This window comes from Peromyscus californicus, unplaced genomic scaffold (assembly GCF_007827085.1).
Source record: "Peromyscus californicus insignis strain IS unplaced genomic scaffold, ASM782708v3 Scaffold_15__1_contigs__length_86483966, whole genome shotgun sequence".
In the NCBI taxonomy this organism is placed as follows: Eukaryota; Metazoa; Chordata; class Mammalia; order Rodentia; family Cricetidae; genus Peromyscus; species Peromyscus californicus.
In genome coordinates, this window is record NW_026294447.1 from 3,917,486 (window position 1) to 3,936,819 (window position 19,334).

At 40.1% G+C, this 19,334-nt stretch overlaps 1 protein-coding gene across 12 annotated transcripts in view; it reads right to left on the bottom strand.

The window, feature by feature from the left end:
- The window catches only part of Hdac9 (histone deacetylase 9), an 872,989-nt gene that overhangs the window by 88,043 nt on the left and 765,612 nt on the right, over positions 1 to 19,334 (bottom strand). For all 12 annotated transcript variants that reach the window (XM_052738328.1, XM_052738323.1, XM_052738329.1 and 9 more), the window contains one exon: positions 18,550 to 18,668. In XM_052738328.1, coding sequence (XP_052594288.1) covers positions 18,550 to 18,668 — 119 coding nt within the window. The remainder of the gene's footprint in view (positions 1 to 18,549; positions 18,669 to 19,334) is intronic.

A 19,334-nucleotide genomic window follows, 5' to 3' on the forward strand; every position in this document is an offset into this window, starting at 1 on the left:
AAGCAATGAGACTCACTGAGAGAGCTAGCATCCTTCACTCTTCATCACTGGCCTATCTCTAGTTTCTGTGCTGCAATGGCTACAGCTATCCCAGGAACCACACCCCAGTGATCCCACAACCTGTCATTTCTCAGATGCTCCTCACTTCCTCCCTTTCTTTAGTCAAGTTAAAACTCATGCTTCCTCACGTAAGTGGTTCCTCTTCGGGGCTTTCTTGTTCCTGGTTGCATCCAACTCTACCTAGTAGGCACCTAGACCCTTTGCTGAATGCGGCTGTGGCAATTACATTACTGTTCTGACTTTAGACTGTTAGGTGATGTTCATGAAATTTACATTGGCCCTTAAAATTGTTCCAAAACATTTTTCTCTAGAAGGGAATCTGGAGATTCCCTTCTCCAACCTCCTGAATAATTATGAATATCTTCCCTTTTCAAAACTTCAAAATTTTCTCTCCACTTTAATTCACAATGATCACTTTCTTATTTACTGAGGAAAAACCTAATCAGAAACATACTCCGTCCATTGTCAACCACTGTGTCACCATTGACAGGCTGCCATCAGGACCAAGTGCTCTATATTTTCCACTGTTAGTATAGATAAAGTTGCCCATATCCATGGCCAAAGTTTCCATCTTTAAGAGTAGCTCTTGTGACCCTCACATGTTCAAGGGCAATTCTACAGCCATTTTCTTCTGTTCTCACAGCAGCATCAGTTTTCCTTTTATAGTAGGTCACTGTAAGCATTCTGTAAATATGTTGCTATTTAATATTACTTTTTAAAACACTCATTGGACCACTCAACTCCCTCTGCTCATTGCTCCATGTTTCTGCTCCCTCTAGAGCAAAATTCCTCAGAACAATCCAGTTGTGCAGTCTACTGTTCTATTCTACAGCAACCTCTTATAACTAGGCTTTACCCACCAAACAGCAAACTATTGTGGTCAGCAGTGGTTTTCCTGTTAGGAAGTTTAACGATCAATTCTCATGATACCAGATCCATCAACAACTCTCGACAGAACTCCTTTACATAATACCTGCTTCCGCTGGGTGGCCAAGAGTGCAGGCAGGGTAGTGAGCCCCAGTGCTCTGTGTGGGCTCCTCCTCAGGGCATTGTTGTTAATGTAGGACTTCCTGAAGCCTCCACCCCTAAGTCTTTCTTAGCCTTCACTTGGCCCCTAGGTCATCTCAGCAGGGCTTATAACTTTAAGCTTTTGGCTTCATGTCTATCCTGAACTCAAAATGTATCCAATTGCCTTCTTGATATATCCACTTGGATATCCAAAGAACATCTCAGATGTGACATTTTCAAAGATCAACACCTGATCATCAGATTCAATCTGATTCCACACTTCTTCCTGATTCCGTCATCAGCAGCTCCTTCCTGAGCAGTACATGGCCCAGTCCTGAAGCGAGCATTTACTCTCTCCAAGCCCAGTGGGGTTGGGTCAAGTCCCACTCGGTCACCTTTACAACAAACCTGGACAGATCTCCTTCTTCCCACTCTCAGCCTCTCCTCTGTCACTCCACCTCACGCTTGTTCCTAGAGCCCTCAGTCATGGTCGTCTCAGGCTCTCTGCTCTTGCCTTTCCCTAAGTCTAGAAGGATCTTTCCTGTGATGGTTCCAGCTTCTTGCCTCATCATCTTGAGCGTTGCATGCAAATGTCATCTGTGAATGAAACCATCTCTGATCACCCCTTATAAAATCTTGAATCTCACTTCTGTAATATAAGCTGGCCCTACTCTTGCTTTTTTAACAGAACAACTTTTATTGAACTCCTTTTGTTCATTCTGTTTAGGATTTAATCATTAGACTTCTCCAAAAGAACTCTCTTCAATGATGCAAACTGTTCTGCAGCTGTGATTTCCAATATGGTAGCAGATACATGGCTATCAAGCATTTGAAATAATTTAAGTTTTAATTTAAACATGCACATGTGGCCAATATAAGCTTCATTCAAGCATAGCTTTTTAATTTTTATTTTGAGACTGATGTAACTCCGCATCTACCAGTTCTTCAGGCATACAGGAGATGCCCACTGCATGTCTGTGGAAGGACTTACTCATTTTCTTTTTTTTCTGGTTTGATTCACTCAAACATCATCACAAACAGTGGTATTTAGATGCTGAAGGAAGTCCAGTTTGCAATTAACTTCTCATCCTAAATCCCATTATACAAATGCCAACTGCAAAACTATCCAAGTTGTGGCTCTGAAGTGAGAGGTTATCAGTCCACGTTTACAGTTGCAGCTTTTCCTCTGCTTCCTCCCACCTTCACTACCACAGTGAAAATAAAGGCAGGAATACAGAGGCCTGGCACTGGAGACGGAAGTGTAGGAGTCTCTTCTGTCACTACCCCAATCACGTAGGTAACAAAGCAATAATTTTATTGTTGTTTCCATCTGTTTACCCAGATTCACTACCCCAATCACATAGGTAACAAAGCAATAATTTTATTGTTGTTTTAATCTTTTTGCCCAGAGTCACTACCCCAATCACGTAGGTAACAAAACGATAATGTTGTTGCTGTTTCAATCTTTTTACCCACTTGAAACTCTGTGCTGGCATTCAACACTCAACTTCAGAAAAAAAAGGGGGGAGTAGATATGAGGAGCACGAAGTGCAGTCAGGAGACAGGAGAATAGCAATGGTGTTTAAAATCAACAACGACAGTCTGACGTGAACAGGCTTCTTAACCTCACTTATCTGATGAGCCCTATTCAGGTGGAGAGAAGACATGAACAGCAGGAAAGTCGCTCTGGACTGGAATCCCCCATCTGTCTGTTAAGATGGAAGTTTCTTCAACCATCCTGGGCAGATCTTAATAGCCCTGCATGGGCAGTTCAAAATCTGGTGACCCCTCCTCGGCCTTCTAAACCTTCTGAATCAACACCCTGGCCCCGGACATGGGGCTTAAGCGGATGACATCACATGGTAAGTAAGCGTTTGACCACTGAACTAACCTCCAGGTTTCTTGTTACTTTTTTAAATTTTGAAACAGTCTCTCAGTTGTTGACTTTGAACTCACTCAGTGGTGTAAGCAGCCTTGGGATTTGTAGTTCTTATGTCTCAGCCTCCAGAGTAACTATTTACAGGCCTGCATCACTAAGTCCAGTGTGGACTTCTGACTGGGCTATCATTCTCCTTCTCCACGTTATTTGTCCTTTATTAGCCTTTACTAAGTCACTGAGAGAGAGAAGATGCTAAGAGCAAATTGGTGCTCGGGGACCAAGTTACCTCTGTATGATTTTGTAAGTGTCAGGGCCTATGTTCTTCAAGCGTGGGGGGGGGCACAGATTTATGCTCTCTATATACAAGATGTCACTCTGGGACAGAGGAATATCAGTGGAAATATGAGAGAGAGGGCGGGGGGGAGAGAATGCTGGCTTCCCCTGTTTGTAAGGTCTACTTTGTCATATGAACATAAAGAAGACATTCTACTTACAGTTCCTAGCTGCTCATAACTCTGGCTGTTTCTTATCATTTTATACTTTTGTTTCTTCCTTTGTAAATGGGGGTCATAGTAAAACTGCTGATCTGATGGCCTTGTTAAAAAGAGGTGAATTGGAGAGTGAGTTGTGTTTACTCTAGATTAGAAGCCTTTATTATCAGTCCTTGTGTCCCCTGCTACTCTAGAGAGGGAATTTCACCATGCTGTATTAAGTGACCAAATACTTCTTTCCCTTTGAAGATGACCAGATGGGTTCTTCAAACAGGTAAATACTTAGTGTCTCAAGAAAACTGAAAAGAACACTATCTACTATTTCTTAGTCCTTAACACCATAGGGCATGCTCATCTAATTTCCTTCATTTTTACTTTCTTTTTGTTTTCTGAGACTGGGTTTTATTGTGTAACCCTGGATTATCTGAACTGGCTAAGCCATGTAGGCAGTCTGGCCTTGAACTTGCTGTGATCTGCCTCTCCTTGCCCAGGCTTAGAGGCAAGGTTGTGGGACAGTGGGACGCTCCTTCTCTCTGAATGCTTCCCACACTTTCTGGGACTGAAATGGGTAATTTAACCTAGGGGAATTGAGGTAGGATTACAGATTTGGACGCAAGCAGAGTTACTGTTCTTATCCTCTCTTCACTACATAGGAGTCACCAAACAGATCCCTGGAAGAACCCACATACCCCAGAGGCAGTGCTCCCGCCCCCCAGGACCCCTCCATGTTGTCACAGCACCAGAGTCTGTCTTACATGCAGGTATCTCTAGGGCCAGACTAGACAAATAGACATAGCTCCTGGAGTTTTCCACTTCCAGGGGATGAATGTTCTAAACATTTGGTGATTGATTCTGTTGGCCTGAAAAGTTGGTTGAAATTGCCTTTCTACTTGCCAAATACCTGAGAGCACCCCTGGAGGCAGGGACAGCGGGAGCTGGACCAGAACCACTGGAAGGAAGAGAAGCCAGACTCCCCAGCATCCTTAGGCTATTACACTGGCCTGGTACTGACACTCTGTGAAGTCTGGTACTCAGTGATTTACTCAAGTGCCTGCAGTGGTGTCTTTCCTTAATTGCTGAGCTCATTTTGCACCCTAGTGCCAAATAGTCCCCCAGAGACTACTGAGTAAAACAACAGGCAAAGTTCCAGTGACCATCACAGATCCTTAATGAAATGCAGCTTTTAAAAGCAGACGACCTTCCTGGAACGGCCCCAAGGAGCCGGACACTCCCGTTTTCTTTAGGCACTTCATGGGTCTGTCAGTAACTGAAATTAGCTTCATTTAATAAAAGATTCCTCTGCTGGCTACTTAGGCACTGAAGTGTTTTAGGGACTCTCCTATGTGCCTTATTTAGATAATTGTACCAGAGCAAAGAGGAGACTGTTGTATAGGACAGTGCTATGGGGGATATTTTAGACTAGAAATAACATCTGAGAAAGCTGCTTATAGGAGATCCAGAAAACAGCAAACAAGTGAACAGCCTACTCTGAACCTGAGATAAGAGACTCAAAAGGGCCTACTGAATGTTACAGAGCACAAGCGTGTGCTACGAGAGGCAGATCAGAGAGATTCACTGAAATACCACTGGGTCAGAGTAGGGAGGAGGTTGGCTAAGTACAGTAAATGCTGCCCGGTTACCAAGTCTGACTGTGTGCTGCTGGTGATCTTTGCCTGTCTGTTACTGCTTCCGTCAATCCTTCCATCTTTCTCCTTTCAACCTTCATTTAAAAGTGTACCACAATTCTGCCAAAGAGAAATTCACATATGTATGCACATACAAATAAAATCTCCTTGAAGGACTGCAGTAAATGTCCTTACTTTATAGTTTCAGAAAGCCGCTTTGGAAAAGGTCATGAGTTATGTTGGCCATAGCATAATCCCAGTCTCAGCGGCATGCTTCCTCTCTTTTATTCCTTGTTTTTATCTCAAGCAGCTCCAAGAGGCTTGTTTCCCCTACATGGAAAACTTTGGCATGTCTGTAGCCATGTTTATAAAGTGAGGAAGTCTGCTGTACGCAGGGGCTCTCACTAAGCCGTACTGTTTGTATGTGCTTGTTCAGCTACACTGATTCTCTCTTATGCAAAATTCTGAGAGAGCTATGCCATGGACAGACAAAGGTGTCCAAACACTGCAAACTCAGGTTGTTCAGGCATCAGTCAACAGTTGTTAATTATTTCTGATTTCCCCTATAAGTTATTTTGAAGAATTTAAAAATTTGATAAGTGGGGCATGAGAAGTTGCTCACTGGTAGGACACTTGCTCAGCATGTCCAGTCACTGGCTTCTAACAGGTTGGTTTCAATACACAAATGTGTTCAGCATGGTAGCACATGTCTCTAATTGCAGCTACTTACCTGGCTGAGGCAGTAAACTGCAAGGTTGAATCCCACTGGGCTACACAGTGAGTGCAAGACCAACTTGACCATCTTAGCAAATCCATCTCTCAAGAGAAGGTCTCTTGTTAAAATCTGAAAGTAGAACTACATGCCAGAACCCTTGCTTGGCTTCTAAAACACTGGGTTCTCTTCCCAGCACAGTAAAAACAAACCAAAACAGCACAACACACAGGCTTAGACTGAGACGACTCCGTTGTGATGCAGGCTGCTATGCCTGCGTTACACTTGTTGTGACCCAGATCCAAAGCACTCTTGAGGCACATGAAAGTGTCCAGACTGTTTAACACTAGCTAATGTTTGTTGAGTGCTTGCTAAATGGCACCTTTCCAGACTGACACATCTCAATGGGATGTCTTATCTAATCTCCACAAATCTATGCAATTTTATTTGTATGTGAGGAAATTCAAGTGACTAAAGCTCACTAAAAGGCAAAGCACTTTGTGTAAGCTCACACAATTGGAAAGCCATCAGAAGCAAGTCCTAGAAAAATGACTCAGTGGAGCCTGCTTTAAGAAATTAACTAATTAGTTTAAAGCCAACCTGGTCTACATAGGGAATTCTAGACCATCCAGAACTACACAGTGAGACCCTGTCTAAAAAAAAAAAATATTAGTAATGCATCTCAGCTAAGAAGAAAGTCAGGAGAAAGGGCTCTAGATTGGAGGAGCTCCCTGGGTAGATGCGATGTAAGCCTGCTCTTCTGTGGCATAGTAAACCTTGCCAGTCTAATGAAGGGAGATCAGAAGAGGCAGCCTGGGGTGGACTGAGGAGGGAGGTTTGATGTGGTAAGAAGTGTGCAGTGCATGTTGTTGCAGGAAAACAATATGAAGCTCTGTGTGTGTGGGGGGGTACTCAGTTGTGGGTCATCAGTGGACAGTAACACAGCTTTGAAAGTAAGTATTTTGTCCTGTTGAGAGCTTTTACCAAAGCAGAGTGAAGAAAAGTGTAGCCATTAAAGACCATATGTACAGATTATACTATTCAATATGTCAAAATGCAAGCTTTGTAATAAAATACACATTACAGACTTCAGGATTCTTATCCTAAACCTTTCCATTTTGCTTACATTATTAACATTATAGCTACTTTACACAAACAATACCTTTATGCTAAGAAATCCCACACATTGAGAAGTGATACTCAGGGAAATAAGAATTTATATTCTGACTGAACCCAAACAACTTCTGAGATGATCTAGTAATAAAGTCCTTAGAGGGTGAATTTGAAAGATGGAATAAGCAATTGTAAAGGAGGTCTTGGATTTTATGTCTGTATCCATTATTTCTCTAGGTTCCCTATGAGAATGGATTTCACTGGTTCTAATAGAAATAAATTGCATTAATCCACAGGATTGAGTGATAGCTCTGATTTGTGGTAAAACTTGGAAGTACTCAGCTTTCTTGGCTAGCTTGCACTGCTTTGTAATCTTGCGTCTCTCTCCTGTGTGTGGAGGATCTCTCCTTCTTGTGTCTGGGCTTGTGCTGATTCTTGAAGTGGGTGAAACATCAATAAAGTGTTCACGGACTTCCACATTGACAGTGTTAATTTTGGTGGAAGTGACGGTACAAATTTCTGGTAAGTTCTGCACATAGGAACTCAAGCAAGAGGAAAGCCCCAGCTGGTAGCAGGCTGCTATTGAGTGGCCTCAGAAAAGCCCCAGGCAGGACAATGGGACAGTCCCAGTGCACATGAAATCTCCGGTTCCTCACATGCTGACTGACTGGCTTTGCCCAGCGCCTCATCAGTCCTCAATGGCTGTCCTCACTAAGATCATATCTAGGTTAGGTAATTGGAGACCTGGCACCTCCATTCTTGACCCTTCCTCCTGTGTGCGGCCTTTGGAGCACATAGCACACTGGAAGCACAAACTGGAATCACCTGTGAAGCCGTCTGTGGAAGACGCAGTCAGGTGTGGAGCTGACATTTCTTCTGTTTTTTAGATTTGAGGATTCTCTTTTTCAGTGTGGTCCTGGCATGCTTGGCTTCAGGCTTTTCTTCCTGCCTGATAACTCAGTCCTCTTAGTTGTCATCTTGCAAAATGATAAAGAGCAATGTCTTGCCTTTCTTGAGCAATGCAGACTATCTCATAACTTTTTATATAGTGTATTTAAGATGCACCCAGTTCTAAGGGCAGAGAAAGCTCATTTCGACAGAGTTCTTTGTGCAAAGGGATCAAAAAATCAAGCGCAGTGTATGGTATTCAGCCCAGTAATGGTTTGGGTTTTGTGAGCCAAAAGATACAGAAATGATTCTTGATTTGAAATTTGACAGGGAATCTTTGGACAGAGTAGATTAACTATCTAGCATTCTCAGAATCATGACAGTGACTGACATGAGAATTGCCACAGTTCCCAGTGATGTATCTGTGGCCACTGATCCCAGCACTAGAAGTGACGAACTGAAAGAGTCTGTTGGGTAGACCTAGGGAGAGGAAGTTCCCCTCATTAAGAATAGTTACAAGTAAGTGTTTCAAATGTTTTTGGATATTTTCAAATACTGAAATTTCTTCAACATTTTGACAATGTAGTATTAGCTTTCCTATAGGATTATAAAAGGACCTTGACACATAATTCTGACCTTAACTTCTATGCACGGAAATAAAAGGAACCCACAATTGAGTGTGCTTAAAATCATTCATCTCAGCGTCCCAGAGTATCACATTGAGTTTTCTCAGACCGTTATCTCACAGACACTTAAAATGGCTACTTTGTATTAATTCTAGTTGAGAAAACAGAAATAAAAACACAGGAAAGTGAGTTTTTTAATCAATTAGACCCAACTGCAGACCATTCAACTCCAGACCCCATGTCCTTTCTTTCTATAAGGAGCCCAATGGTACTCAAAGCACGTCCTCTGGTCCGAGAGCATCAGCAGTACCTGGGAACTTGGAAATTCTCCATTCCAAGTGAGAAATTCTGGGACAGGATAATAAGCTGCCACGAAAGGTAGATGCCTGCTAGTTCATAGAAGCTCTAGCCCATGAGACCATTGAGAAGAAAATGTCCTTTGGGTGCAAGGAACCCATTTATTCTTGATAATTTCCTTGATTACTTATCAGCTGTGCACGTGCGGGTTGGTTGGTAATTCTTGGTCACATAGTTACAATTCACTTATGTATTACTGACACTGCCCTATGACATCACTTATCAAACTGCCAGACTGATTCTTTGGGTACTGATCCAGTTTGTGAAAGGAAACAGAAACAGTTATAATGCTTTGATATGGAATATTTTCCAAAGGGTATTGGATTGAAGACTTAGTTTCCAATAGAGTGTTGGGGGAGGGAGTTTTAGGGAAGTGATTGGATCATAAAAACAATGACATAAGCAATTAATTAATTCATTAGTGGACTCATAACTGAATGGACTATGGGGCAAACAGAGAATTAAGCCTGGCTGGAGAAGCAGAGCACTGGGAATGGTATCCAGGGACGTCTTTCTCCGGCACCTTTATCCTGGTCTCTCTCTGAAGCAGGATGAATACAAGCGTTTGTGCTCTGCTGTGCCTCTATGACATTCTGTTTCTCCACATACCTACAGTAACTCTGCACATAAGCATGGACTGAAATCTCGAAAATACCTCATTTTGTGGGTACTTGTCACAGTGATGGAGAAGATTAACAGTGAAGCCAATCATTTTACTGATAGTAATCATCAAAATAAAGAGGTACAGCCATGTCTTATGGAACTTTTGAGAAAAGGAAGAACATATTTTGTCTGAGCTAGTAACAAACTCATAGTAAAACATATATCAATAAATTTCCCTATAATATTATTACTTTCAATTTTCTTCAAAATTGAATCAATAGGAATCTGAAAAAGAAGTATAAAATTAAAATCTAAGCTATAGTTTTTAGCATAGCTTTTGGCTGAGATTTAAAAAGAGTATCTCAAAGAATAAAATATTGTACTTCATTTAATATAAGACACCATTGATCATGACACAAAGTAATCATAATCATTTTATATGCCATGCTATCAAAAATAAAAATACATTGCTGGTCTGACACCGAATGCCACTAAATGTAAATGGTATCCCAATTTCAGACATGGTAAAGTATGAAAAAAGCACACATTAATATTAATGAAATATTATCTACATTTGAATATAGATTGCAGTTGGCAAACTCCTTCAGGGTGAGCTCTGCTTATGCATTTTCTTTTCATAAACAGTGCTAATATGACCTCAGTTACAGTAATTTTGGTTTTTAACAATGCTAAGCAACATCATCCTAGGCTAAGGATGGTTTTATGACATCAGTAACTAAACATTAGAGGTGAAAAATATTCCTCTATAACCTGGTGTTTGAACTGTTATATAGTGTAAGGGAACAGGCAATTGAGGAGAAGTAAAGAAAAATAAGATGAAACACAGGGAATTCATTCACTTGAGTAAATCTCTTGGTTGTCATAACAAAATTATTCACAAATTTAAGATATGCTACTTTTATGCTGATATTTTCCTTAATTAGCTACATTGTTTATTTACATTGGTTCTTCTTACATGTAAGTGGATTGTGCTGCATACATTTAAAAATGTCCTATAACTCCACTTCCGTGTCTTTGCAGGGGATTGTGCAGTTGTTTGAGAATCTAACCATGAGATGCTGTTGCACAGCAGTGCTGAACCAAAGCGCCAAAGCCTGACATCTTACTGCAACTGGTGTCTTAGCAAAGCGGCTTTTCTGATTTGGAGAATTTTATTCAAATACGAGACTCACTGTTGGGAAGATTTTATTTCATTTTCTATATTTTCACAATTCTGAATAAAGTTATAGATTAGAGATATTTTTACTAACTCTCTAAACCTAGTGGAAAATACATGAAGCTGGAAATAAAGAGACATGAGAGCAGGTTATGTTTTGTTATTCTTTGGCCCCATAACTTTCACAAGGCACTTAACTTTTCTAAAATTAGAAATGCAAATGACTGTTAAATTCTTGTTTAAAGATTCCAGGGAAATAAAATCTAAGGTTATAATAATAATAATGATAATAATGATAATAATAATAATATAAAATACAAAAGGGTGTGCTTTAAGCTCATTATCTTATCTAACCATAAAAAATGAAATCAGATAATTCAGAGAGCCGTTGAGCACAGTTCCTTGCACAAACATTCAGGATTCCTAGCAGGTGTTCTGTTGTAGCATCAGTGCTGACCACACTACCAAGATGAAATGAGTGTTCTTGCTTTAGTCATAGAATAATCTGTAAGAATTTGTGGTCATCTGAGTGCCCAGGGGCATTGACTCTGTGTTATTTTTTCATTTCTTTTTTTGGATACTTTGTTGTTTATCTATAGATGTATTATGGATTTTTTTGATAACTGGAAACTACAATTCCACTGTCTTTATTTATCAGTCCTCATAATTTTTCTGCATTCCTTAGGATTTTATATACACAGAAGTATATCTTCTGCAAACAGAGAATTTATCTGTCTCCTTTCTCATACAGATGGCCAATGTTTCTTTTTCCTGTTTCCTGATTAGCCTTTCCAGTTCTAGGTTGAACAGAGATGTCAAATGTGGCATCCTCATTTTTTTTCCTGTCTTAAAGGGAAAGCCTTTAGCTTTTCACCATTGTACATGATCTGATCTGAGTTGTTGAGTTTGTTTTGTTTTTATCATAAAAGAAATGTATTTTTGGCATCTAGTGAGGTGATCATATAATTTTATCCTCTACTCTGCTAACATGGTGCATCACATTTATTTGACTGCACTGAACTACTTATGCATCTGTAAATAAATCCCATTTCACCATGGTGAAACATCTTTTTAATATGCTATTGACTTGAACCCCAAATGTTTGACTTAGGCTTTTTTCCCCCTGTTTCTTGACTGTGTTTAGATAGTTCAGTTGTTAAAAATGCAAAACAGTAAAGATTTTTTTCTGTATCATATTAAAATGTCAAGAGTAGATTTCCTTTCTCAGTATAGCAAAACAAAATGCAAAGTATTTAAGTAGGCAAGGACTAATGTATCCTTACCACAAAGAAATAATTGTTTATTTTCTTTTAAAGGCATGATATCTGTCCAATTGCCCCTAGATTTATTACAAAGCAGTCATACACACAGATAAGGAAATGTGAGATTCAGGCACTTCTCTTATTTAACTGACTTTTGATTTGTTTTTCTTTCTTTGACACAGTGTCTCATGTATCCAAGTCTGTCCTCTAACTCAGCGTGTAACCGGGATGATCCTGCACTTCTGACCCTCTTCCCTCTACTCTGAGAGCTGGGTTCATAAGAATGGACTTCCATGCCTCGATTCTAAGGATTGAACCTAGAGTCTTGTGCATGTTAGGGAAGTACTCTAGCCGTATTCAGCAGCTATAATGATTCACAATTGAACCAATAATCAACTACTATTTATCTAGAACCTTGAACTGCTTTCTGGGACTTCTCACCATTCTACTACATTGTTTATAGGAACTTAAACCATCTACAAGGAAACTATAATATCTGTGTTGTGTATTTGGTCTTCCTATAGAGTACTTAAATGACAAGATTTAATTTAACTTTATGTTTAGAATGTTTGAAATGAGATCAACAATAAAATTCAAGATTATAAGCTTACAGCAGTAAGTTATTTATTCTTTTTAGATAATATTGCTCTTGATCCTCACTAAGTTGTTTTTCTAGTTAAGAAACAACTTATCTGGACATAGTGGAATATGCTTATAATGACAGCCCATGTAGAAGGGTCACATATCTCAGTCCAGCATGGCACAAAGTTTCCTAGCACACACCACACACACACACACACACACACACACACACACACACACACACACACCTCCTCTGTAGCAATTATTTGTGTCTAATTAAAGTTTAATATTTACAGAACTGAATAATCTTCTAGTCCTATTTTTCCCAGTAAGGGTGAAAATGAATTTTTTGTGCTAATTAGAATCTAGCAGTTGCTAATAACTGGAGTAGGCATGCTGTCCAAGGGCCAGAGCTACAAGGAAATCATGACTTCCTCCTTTAATTACTAGAGATTTTTTTCAATACTTTTCACAAGAGAAAACATTTAAAAGACACAACTGTGATGAATAATTTTTAGAACTACAAGTTTGTGTTAATTAAAATATTGTGAGAGATATGTATCTGTGGTTCAAAACAAAAAGGAGGTGGTAGTGACCAGAATAATAATGAAAACATAATAAATTCCCCCTTTACAGAGCAGATAATACAGTAGATCTACACCATCAGCCTCACTCCTTCAAAAGCAAGTGTAGACAATGTGCCAGACACTGGGTGGGTTTCTGACAACACAGTGCGGAATGGTACAAAGCAAGCTTCTTCTCAAGATAGCTTGGTGGTGGGAAGCTTTGGAGAGTCAATGCTGATCCCTTTCCTCCAGGTTTTCTTGTTGTTGTGCTTGTTCTTATTTTTAAGACAGGTTCTCACTATGTAACCCAGGCTTATCTGGAACTCACTATGTAACCCAGGCTGGCCTCAAGCTCCTCCGAGACCCTCCAGCCTCTGCTTCCAGAGTGCTCATATATATATACAGTTCAGTTCTACACATCAGCCACAGATTCCCTTGTTCTCCCCCCTCCCGTCCCCTCACCTTCCCCCTAGCCCACCCCACATTTCCACCTCCTCCAGGGCAAAGCCTCCCCCGCGGACTGAAATCAACCTGGTAGACTCAGTCCAGGCAGGTCCAGTCCCCTCCTCCCAGGCCGAGCCAAGCAATCCTGCATAGGCCCCAGGTTTCAAACAGCCAACTCATGCAATGAGCACAGGACCCGGTCCCACTGCCTGGATGCCTCCCAAACAGATCAAGCCAATCAACTGTCTCACCCATTCAGAGGGCCTGGTCCAGTTGGGGGCCCCTCAGGCATTGGTTCATAGTTCATGTGTTTCCATTCATTTGGCTATTTGTCCCTGTGCTTTATCCAACCTTGGTCTCAACAATTCTCGCTCATATAAACCCTCCTCTTTCTCACTAATTGGACTCCCAGAGCTCCACCCAGGCCCTAGCCGTGGATCTTTGCATCCAGATCCCTCAGTCGTTGAATGAGGTTTCTAGCACGACAATTGCGGTGTTTGGCCATCCCATCACCAGAGTAGATCAGTTCGGGCTGTCTCTCGACCATTGCCAGCAGACTGTTGTGGGGGTATCTTTAGCACGTACCACCACACAAGCTTGTTCCCTTCAAGTTTTACCCTAATATAAAGGAACACAACAGAGAAGTCTGGGGTCAGGTTAACCCTTCAGGAAGCGTTGGTATTAACCGTTACAGACTTTGTTCTCTCCACCCTTGCTGCCCAGGGGCTGATGTTCTATCTTTAGAAGTCATGACACGGTTTCCTTAGTTACAGATAACTAATAAGACCCAACTGGTGGATAGACTTTTCCCAGAGACGAAAATGCACTTTCCTTTAGAAAAAAAGGAAGAATCACGCAATAAAGAAATCACATAAGTAAATGCAATCAGAGTCTTTATACATTTTAAGTAATGAGAAGAACATCAGAGATTTAAAAAATGGCCAATTTAAGATGGATATCGGAGCACTGGGGAGAAAGTGCAGTACAAAGGGAGTCAATTGCGCCATAATGTACTTGCTCTGGCTCAGTCTATTTTCAGCTCTGGATTTGTAAAACGCATAGATGGAGGGCACTCCAAACTTTGGCCATCCTCATGCATATCGGTACCAAGATACAGCGCACAAAGACATTACGGGCAGAGGAGACGGCCAACAGAGTCTTCCCAAACAAATTCGTTTTCTTTGCACTTATTTGCTGTTTGGATTAGCACTCAACTTTTTTTAAAGGGAAAACTAATAAGGAAACATTTGTCCTTCCTTATTGAACTGAAAATAACTCACAGTTAGCTAGGAGTCCATTTCAGCAGGTGCTTGTCTAAAACCACACTTTCTCCCTATCATACCCACATTCCTAGTAGTAGGGAGGAGATTTACGAACATGAGAAAAGTAATTCTCAATATGAGGAACAGTAGGGAAGCAATTATCTAAGATACGTTACATGATTTTTCCTTTAAAAATTAAATAAATAAAAGTAATGCTGCATTATCTGGGAAAATTGTCGCTATCTCAGGAACTACAGAATTGTTATTAAAGTAAAACTTGTTTATGGTTTTAAAATAATATACATTTTATCAGACATGTCCATCATTTTTCCAAAGGAAAAAGATTCTTATCTATATGGCATAAGCTATATGCCTATAGGAATTCACTAGAACACACCAAGGAAGTCAGAGAACATGCACATCTATAAGAGAAAGAAAAGCATGTTTGTTGTGCAAGTGAATTTGAACTAAAGAGCTTTTGTCTTCTGAGGTGATAATATCACAAAGCCAGGAACTCTGAGATGTAAAAAGTCAATTTTATTTTAGGACATGGAGGGCACTGTTGCCGTGGTAATCTTCCTAAACTATAACAGGAAGACAACTAGATGTAAAACCAGAATATTTAAAAAGGTAAATGGATACTTTCAAGGTCACATTGGTTCTGGGCTTAGGGCAGAGCTTGCTTTTTAGGTTGGAACTTAATCTTGGCCTTGAATTTAAAGAAGAACAAAATTTCTAAATAAATATTTCTAAAACTCCATTAAAAATGCTTTCAACTTTAACACAAACAAAACCCGATATTTATGTTGTAGTTTCATAGCTAAGACAAAAACGTGAAGAAAGAGGAGAGAAGAAAACAGCAGTTTAGGAATCACTTTGATTGAAAAATCACCTCTCTGTTTTTAGGCTGAAATGTTTGTCATAGAACCAGCCTTCCTTTCTTCTTTTAAAGTCAGACAGCTATTTAGATGTTTAAAATGAACAAAATCCATTGTTGTTTTGACTTGCTCTTTCTTTTCCTTTCAAAAATATAAAATAAAGTACTGTAAAAACTCAATTTGATGTGCCAGGGAAGTAAATTTTCAGATGTCTGAAATGACAGTATCCTCAAATCGCTCTCAGATCAAATCATCCAATGTTTTACTTGGAGCAAGAATGAGTTTCGCCAAAATTGAAAAAGTTTAGTAGAACATTTGTTTTCATATAGTTTAGTTACAATTTCCTTTAGATTTGTACCCCATTTTCAACTTTGTGTTGGGACTCTCTACACTTGCAGGATGACTTCTGGCATGGAGCACTGAGATCTCAATTTTAATCGCCTGTCTGTCAAATTGAAGAGAAATGCGTCTCCTGGAGCAAGCCAGCGGAGAGCCACTCGGGAGTCTCTAGAACAGTGAGCAGCAATCCCAGGTCTTACCCAGTTAGGGTGGTGATGTCTGTGGCCAAAGCAGCAACACCCTGCAGCTTCCCTGAGATGATGCATGTGGTTGTTCAGAAGTGGGTGCTGGTGTTCATGTTATCACAAACAGTATTTGTGGGTCTTTGACCCCAATGTGACCTTTTGAATGCACATTCCAATTCTCTATTTTTTGTATACGATGACATGATTTTTTCCTTAGTGAAGAAAAATACAGTACATAGCTCATTCCATTTCGACTAAGAACAAATCCATAAACACTTTATTGTAATCCCAGTTATGAAATCTGTGACCTGTTCAGAACAACTTCTCCCATACTCTGTATTCTAAGATCCTCTCTCTTCAATATGAATCTTCTTTATTGAATGGCCAAGAGTTGACCAAAGAGTAGTTATTAATACCTGATAGCCCCCTGTGTGACAGTTTCTTTTAGGCAATAAACATTAACAAGGAAATACATGATCTCTTGAGTAGAAAAGGGTCCAGGAAGAGACAGATGTGCCAGGACTAGGGACTGATGAAGGGATGGCAGGACTATTTTAGAGTCAAATTTATTTGGGGATAGAAAGCAATAAATTATCTCCTATATAAATATAAATACATTAGTAGATTTGAAATACCAAAGATTTTATTGCCTGTGCTTGATAAAGCTGGGGTCTGAGGTCACCATATTAACAGCTCAGTACCCAGGATGAGCTACTATAGGGAAGATGCAGGAATTTGAGAGGTGGGGTCTAGTAGGAGGTTTTCCGGTCATTGAAGATGTGCTCTTGAAGAGAATTATACCATTCTAGTATTCTGCCTTCTCTTTTGTCCCCACCAATGAGATAAACAGTTGTACTCTGCCACTCACCATAATGTTTGGCTTCATTATAGGTTCTCGAACAACAGCCCCACTGACCATAAACTCAAAAGCTGTTAGCACCGACAAACCTTCCCCGTTGTATAAGTTCATCATCTCAGTTATTTTATTATAGCACCAGAAAGCTGACTAGTGTTACTTGAAGCAAAAAGTGTTAGAACCACTGTCATCTTTGATTCTACTTTTCAGTGTGACATTTGAGATTTGAAACTCATTTGTCCAAAATTTAACACAAAGATTAGTCCCTTCTACTTTTGAGAGATGGACATGTGGAACATCCACCTCTTAGCAAGGAGAAAGACTCAAAGGCCAGTGTTCCCTGACTCCTGAAGGAGCTGTGTGGATTTCAGGAAAAGGGTCACCTTCCCCAGATTTCTGTATTTCTCTCCATGTGTTTTATATCACTTGGGTTTTTCTTTGGGGGTAAAACTTTACTTTTCTTTATTTAAAGTAAACTAGTCACCAGCCTTGACTCAAATGAGGTTTATCTGCAGTGGAAAAACTGACTTTTATTTGAGGTGAGTTCCATGAAAAACATCACCAGAAGAATCATAAAGAATGCAAGAATATGCCTCTGTATTCAATCTTACCACAGCTATGCATTATCTATTTTTTATTGTTTCTGTGGAGTTGCCTGTTTTAATATGTTTTCAATAGACAACAAGGCACCAAGAGCCCTGGGTAAATAATAGATGTTAAAAATAGCCATTACCTAACAATGTTACTGGAATAATTAGAGTGCAGAAATGCTCTCACATGAGCAGCCAACTAAAAACAAAGGTTGGCATGAAGCTGCTTCTTTGGTTCTTTTCAAATTAATATAGCAAACTCATTTCAAACTCATCTCTCCCACTTAAAACTACTTGAGTTGTTTTCCTCTTGTTTGCTTTCGACTCCCCCAAAGCACACAACACTGTATGCCGCCCTCTGCACAGTTTTACAGTCTTTTGTTGTTTAGTAGGGATGCATAGTGCCAATGGATATTTATGTGCATGCGCTATACAGATGCTTTGCTTTCATACTTAGAGTAAGGAAATTATTCTCAAAGTCATGGAGTCATATTCTTCCAATGCAATAAAACACAAAATTCATTTCTTTGCTGGGTAGCTGGCTGCTGTGGAACACAGCCAGAAAGTGCATCCTTGCAACCCAACACAAGACCAGAACACCAGGACCCTTTGGATTGCTGTAGCATAGTGGAGCCTGTATTTGAACCAGGAAGCACATTAACATTCATGCCAAATAGCTATTTCTAGCCCATGTACAATGGAATAAAACAACAACTACATTCTTCTTGCAAAAAGCCCAGTAGCTTCTCTAGACTTAGGACTTCTTGGATCAGTTAATACATTGTAAAGAGAAGCCATATCACTTAACTCTTTAAATGCATGAAGGTCCTGACATGTCCACTGTCCACCACAGGAAATCGTTTTGCTTTTATTCAATGAAAATTTCCACAGAGACAGGAAACTGACAGAACTATAACTACTATGCCAGTCATTTTCAAACACTCCTCAAAGTTGACTGAACTCATGCAAAAGGTATTGTGTATCTTAAAGAACTAAATGGTGTGTGATGTCATAGCATTTCATGAAGTCTTGAAAGAGATACTTGCATTTTGCTGTCACTTTGTAACCCCCTAGGGGAGGGGTGTGGCCTTCCAATGCATCAAATCCAGCAGAAACCAGGACCACGTCTGGATCAAATTCTTTGGCCACAGGCATCACGACAGTCCTGTGTGGTGAAAAAGCAACAGTCACTCATGGGAAAGCTGGGAATCTGTAAAAACTGCTTAGTAAAAATGACTTGGCACAGCCACAGTCACTTCCCAAGAAAAGAAGGTGAGGGAAATGCTAACTGGATCAAAAGCTTATCATTTCCTTCACGTGTGAACACCGTTGTTTTCGCATCCCAACACAGTCTTTTTCCTTTCATCTTTTTTCCTCCAGGTTGAAAACCACCATACTCTGCAGGTACATTCCACAGCCTGTCACAGGAGAGTGCATCTGTACTGTTTTATTCCATTGCCTATAAAAAAGAAAGCCCCACTTCTTCCAAAGGAGACTAATGTTCTACAGGAGAACTGAAGCTTTAGGGAGAGCCTAGCTTGCTCTAGTTAGTAAGAAATTGGTATAAATTTGAACTATAAATTTCTTTTGGGAAAAAGTTTGCTTTCCCAACTTAAAAAATATATTTAAAAATATTTGTCATGGTAGGGGGTGACTCTTGCAAAGGAAAAACACAAAATTCCCTTAATAGAATCCAGATTATGATGTTAAGTGAGTCCAAGGCCAGACACACCAGGAATGTGGCAGTCTTGTCTCTGGCAGCAGCCCCTGCCGGCCCCACTTAGACACATCAGCACTCACCTCTCAGCCTCCTCGGGGCTCAGAACCTTCC